This window comes from Physella acuta, unplaced genomic scaffold, assembly GCF_028476545.2.
Source record: "Physella acuta isolate Inbredline_101_S28 unplaced genomic scaffold, ASM2847654v3 ptg000662l, whole genome shotgun sequence".
NCBI classification, from domain to species: domain Eukaryota; kingdom Metazoa; phylum Mollusca; class Gastropoda; family Physidae; genus Physella; species Physella acuta.
In genome coordinates this window covers 329,586-335,585 of record NW_026732181.1, presented here as the reverse complement: position 1 = coordinate 335,585, position 6,000 = coordinate 329,586, and the positions used below count along the sequence as shown (strand labels likewise).

General features: G+C 33.3%; 1 protein-coding gene across 2 annotated transcripts in view; it reads left to right on the top strand.

The window, feature by feature from the left end:
* Nucleotides 1-363: 363 nt before the first annotated feature.
* LOC131948859 (A disintegrin and metalloproteinase with thrombospondin motifs like) overlaps nucleotides 364-6,000 on the top strand; it is a 50,824-nt gene continuing 45,187 nt past the window's right edge. For both annotated transcript variants that reach the window (XM_059310561.1, XM_059310560.1), the window contains exons 1-2: nucleotides 364-449; nucleotides 2,998-3,200. In XM_059310561.1, coding sequence (XP_059166544.1) covers nucleotides 368-449; nucleotides 2,998-3,200 — 285 coding nt within the window. In that variant the 5' untranslated portion in view covers nucleotides 364-367. The remainder of the gene's footprint in view (nucleotides 450-2,997; nucleotides 3,201-6,000) is intronic.

Sequence of the window (6,000 nt, the reverse complement as noted above, 5' to 3'; positions counted from 1 at the left end):
CGTATCACAAAATTATGGGATATTTAAAGGCAATCCTGTTTGTTTGAAGACATCGTGCTGTTGTACATATAGCAGGTAAAAAAAAAATTTTATACTCTGTGTAACATTCAATAATGTTTTAGTTAGAGTTGAATCTAGTAAGTTTGTTCTAGAAAATATCTAATTGTTCATCATAACATACACATTTAATGGCAGAGTTGACTTTAGTAAGTTTGTTCTAGAAAATATCTAATTGTTCATCATAACATACACATTTAATGGCACACAAACATCTTCGTAACAAATGTATACATTATCGATAATTGCATTTATCTCGGTCCTACAAATTAAACAAAACTAAACGTATTTAAAATGTGTAGACATCATCATGGGAAGTTCACTCCACATGTGCCTTCTCCTGTGCTCCATAGTGTTCACCATGTCAGTACAGCGTGCTCGCTGCGTACCAGGTAATAATGTCCTATACAAATGTCTCATACAAATGTTTCATACAAATGTCTCATACAAATGTTTCATACAAATGTTTCATACAAATGTTTCATACAAATATCTCATACAAATGTCTCATACAACTGTTTCATACAAGTGTCTCATTCGAACGTCTCATGTTTCATACAAATGTTTCATACAAATGTTTCATACAAATGTTTCATTCGAACGTCTCATGTTTCATACAAATGTTTCATACAAATGTTTCATACAAATGTCTCATTCGAACGTCTCATGTTTCATACAAATATCTCATACAAATGTCTCATACAAATGTCTCATACAAATGTCTCATACGAACGTCTCATACAATGTTTCAAACCAAATTTTTCTACTATTGTTTTATACAAATTTCTCATACAAATGTTGCATGCAGATGTTTAATATCAATGTTTCATACAAAAATATATATGGAAAAAGCAATGTGTGTGTGTGTGTGTTTGTGCGTGAGTCTTTTATGCGTTACTACACCTTTCATCTGATCGCCATGAAACTTTTGGGAAGTTGTTAAGAATGTAATTAGGGAGTTTTTTATGAAAAATAAAATTTCAAATTCGCAAGGGTGGCGCCCCGGCAGGGCGCGATTTGTTTTTCTCAATATACGGTATATAAAAATAAAAGTCGATTGCGGTTTCACAGCGTTCATCCGATCGCCATCAAACTTTGGGGAGTTCATTAGAACACTCTAAAGAAGGGTTCTGCAAAGATATCATTTTTAATTTCGCAAGGGCGGCGCCATGTGAGGGTGCGATTTTTCTCTCTATTTTTTTCTCTTTTTTTCTCTCTAGAAAAAAAAAGTCGAATGTGGTCTGACACCGTTCATTCGAGTGCTATGAAACTTTGGGGAACTAATTAGAACAGTCCAGGGGAGGTTCCTGTAAAATATTTTTTTTTTATTTCGCAAGGGCGGCGCCCCGGGAGCGTTCGATTTCTCTCTATATACTGTATATTAAAAATAAAAGTCGTGTGCGATTCGACACCGTTTATCCGTGTGCCATGAAACTTCATGGAGTTGATGAGAAACTTGCGAAAAGGTTTCTGTGAACAAAATAATTAAAATTTGATATAGGCGGCGCCAGGGAGGGTGCAATTTTCGTCAATACACGATTTGACGCCCAGAGTTCTAGAGCGGCTATGTTAGCACTTGGCATCCGTTAATCGTGCGCCCTGCATAGCGGGTAATGAGTTCAACTAAATACAGCGTTAAAACTTCATCAGGGGCAACCGTCGGGCTTTCCCTTAAGTGCAATGGCGCATACGTTTGTTTTAAACAGTGCGGTAGACAATGGATAAGATGGGGCGTTACAGTCGCTCACTAAATTGAATCAGGCGGGTCAGCCGGCGCCCTGGTAGTGTGCGGTTTGGCTGCAAACAAAAATTTCAGTTTAGGCCCAGAAAGGCTCACATCGGCCGCTGAAGACCCTGTAATAAAACTTTTTTGATTAATCACATAAATTAACCAAGCTTAGATTATTAAACGAGATGTTTACTTTTCTCCATAAAAAATCCAAACAATTCCAAAACCTACAGTTCTCAAATTATGAAAATATTTCCGTAAAAATTAGGTTTAAAATGGCAAATCAAATCTAAAAATAAAAGACACACTTCTAAAAAGAACATTGTAACGCGAGGAATACCTTCTTTAAAGTTTTATCACTTAACGAATCATGCAAATAGCATCTATTTTAGACGATCCAATCAGAAATTGAGATCGAGCATCTAATAATACACCATTAGTAACGCCAACGAATTGCATCAGTCACACTGATATTTAAACACGTCAAATTTTTTTCTTCTATGTGTTGAAGAAAAAAACGTGTTGTCACTTTAGTGAATGACGCAATCTGCATTATTGTTGCATGATGCTATTTGTCGCTCCCCTCGACATCCCTAACACATGAGCGGTCCCCGAAGTGTGTTCTACCTCAGTATTACGGTGAGTGATTAACGTACACTCAAGGTTTTCATGCGGCAGTGTAGGTAAACCCGTGTTCCGAAATTTATGATCCAAGCGCAGGCATTGTTTACATTTCAATAACTCACTTTTAGAAAACAAGGTCACCCGTCTAAGAATATAGGATTGGTAACGTATGGATGAAACCCTTCGTATATTTCGTCGGACTTTCTTCTATCCCCGCGGCAACGCGCGCGGATGGGTACGCTAGTATTTCATAAATTGTTTTATAAGACACATTTTTCATACAATATTTCTTTCAATGGTTTCATACACATGTTTCATTCAATTGTTTTATACGAAAGTTTATACAATTTCTTCATAGAATTATTGAATATGGATTTATTTTTTTTACCTCAACTACTGTACATAGAACATTTAAATTTGTCACAGAAATCACGCCTCCCATCTAACATACCTTTTGAAGTATTTGAAAATTCTCTTCTGTTCAGATAATACCTAAAATAGACTTTCTATTTCTTTACTCGTGACTTATTTTACTAGAAACATAAAATTTCTAAAAGTAAAAAATTAAAGCAATTCACTCTTCAAAGTCAAGGTGACTTACGACACGAGCCCCGAAGGGAACCAAGAAATGCCAGAACAAGTGAACTTGACCTTAGTGACCAATGAGAACACAACACAGCTCAACTTAAGGCTTGTCGGTCACATAAATCCTAACGTTCCTGTATACACGATAGGTGTGGACAAGGACGGGAAAATGGTCCACTCCAGGGAACATCTAGCTGTAAGGGAGGTAAGATCCACTCCAGGGAACATCTAGCTGTAAGGGAGGTAAGATCCACTCCAGGGAACATTTAGTTGTAAGGGAGGTAAGATCTACTCCATGGAACAGCTGTAAGGGAGGTTACTTACAAAACACTACGATTTTAAAAATAAAGCTTTTAAAAAGTAAATAAAACATTTGTATACAAATGATTCCAAAATAGGTTGAAGATATATGACATACTAACTCTTACGCAGCCAAGATAAAAACACACTGTGAATTAAATCGACTAGAAAGTTGGTCTAGAAACAGATTAATAAATGAGGGAATAATTTGTTATGAACTTTCTGTTCTACATTTTACATGTCTCTGTATAATCTGTCGCTGTTTTGTATGTCGCTGTTTTATATGTCGATGATTTATATGTCGATGCTTTATATGACGATGTTTTATATGTCGCTGTTTTACATATCTATAATTAACATGTCGCTGTTTTATATGTCGCTGTTTTATATGTCTATGTTTTATATGTCGATGTTTTACATGTCGATGTTTTACATGTCGCTGTTTTATATGTCGATGTTTTATATGTCGATGTTTTATATGTTGCTGTTTTACATATCTATGTTCTACATGTCGCTGTTTTATATGTAGCTGTTTTATATGTCAATGTTTTATATGTTGATGTTTTATATGTTGATGTTTTATATGTCAATGTTTTATATGTCGATGTTTTATATGTCGATGTTTTATATGTCGATGTTTTATATGTTGATGTTTTATATGTCGATGTTTTATATGTCGCTGTTTTATATGTCGATGTTTTATATGTCGATGTTTTATATGTCGATGTTTTATATGTCGATGTTTTATATGTCGATGTTTTATATGTCGCTGTTTTATATGTCGATGTTTTATTTGTCGATGTTTTATATGTCGATGTTTTATATGTCGATGTTTTATACGATGCTGTTTTATATGTTACTGTTTTATATGTCGCTGTTTTACATGTCGCTGTTTTATAAGCCGCTGTTTTTCATGTCGATGTTTTATATGTCGATGTTTTAATATGTCTATGTTTATATGTCGATGTTTTACTTGTCGATGTTTTACATGTCGCTGTTTTATATGTCGTTGTTTTATATGTCGATGATTTATATGTTGCTGTTTTACATATCTATGTTCTACATGTCGCTGTTTTATATGTCGCTGTTTTATATGTCAATGTTTTATATGTCGCTGTTTTATATGTCGATGTTTTATATGTCGATGTTTTATATGTCGATGTTTTATATGTCGCTGTTTTATATGTCGATGTTTTATATGTCGATGTTTTATATGTCGATGTTTTATATGTCGATGTTTTATATGTCGATGTTTTACATGTCGATGTTTTACGTGTCGCTGTTTTATATGTCGATGTTTTATATGTCGATGTTTTATATGTCGATGTTTTATATGTTAATGTTTTATATGTCGATGTTTTATATGTCGATGTTTTATATGTCGATGTTTTATATGTCGATGTTTTATATGTCGATGTTTTATATGTCGCTGTTTTATATGTCGATGTTTTACATGTCGATGTTTTTATGTCGCTGTTTTAGATGTCGATGTTTTATATGTCGATGTTTTATATGTTGATGTTTTATATGTCGCTGTTTTATATGTCGATGTTTTATATGTCGATGTTTTATATGTTGCTGTTTTACATATCTATGTTCTACATGTCGCTGTTTTATATGTCGCTGTTTTATATGTCAATGTTTTATATGTCGCTGTTTTATATGTCGATGTTTTATATGTCGATGTTTTATATGTCGATGTTTTACATATCTATGTTCTACATGTCGCTGTTCTATATGTCGCTGTTTTATATGTCAATGTTTTATATGTCGCTGTTTTATATGTGGATGTTTTATATGTCGATGTTTTATATGTCGATGTTTTGTATGTCGCTGTTTTATATGTCGATGTTTTATATGTCGATGTTTTATATGTCGATGTTTTATATGTCGATGTTTATATGTCGATGTTTTACATGTCGATGTTTTACGTGTCGCTGTTTTATATGTCGATGTTTTATATGTCGATGTTTTATATGTCGATGTTTTACATGTTAATGTTTTTTATTGTGGATGTTTTATATGTCGATGTTTTATATGTCGATGTTTTATATGTCGATGTTTTAAATGTCGCTGTTTTATATGTCGCTATTTTATATGTCGATGTTTTATATGTCGATGTTTTATATGTCGATGTTTTATATGTCGATGTTTTATACGTTGCTGTTTTATATGTTACTGTTTTATATATCGCTGTTTTACATGTCGCTGTTTTATAAGCCGCTGTTTTTCATGTCGATGTTTTATATGTCGATGTTTAATATGTCGATGTTTTATATGTCGATGTTTATATGTCGATGTTTTACATGTCGATGTTTTACGTGTCGCTGTTTTATATGTCGATGTTTTATATGTCGATGTTTTACATGTTGCTGTTTTATACGTCGATGTTTTATATGTGTATGTTTTATACGTCGATGTTTTATATGTCGATGTTTTATATGTCGATGTTTTATATGTCGATGTTTATATGTCGATGTTTTACATGTCGATGTTTTACGTGTCGCTGTTTTATATGTCGATGTTTTATATGTCGATGTTTTACATGTTTCTGTTTTATACGTCGATGTTTTATATGTGTATGTTTTATATGTCGATGTTTAATATGTCGATGTTCTACATGTCGCTGTTTTATATGTCGCTGTTTTATATGTCAATGTTTTATATGTCGCTGTTTTATATGTCGATGTTTTATATGTCGATGT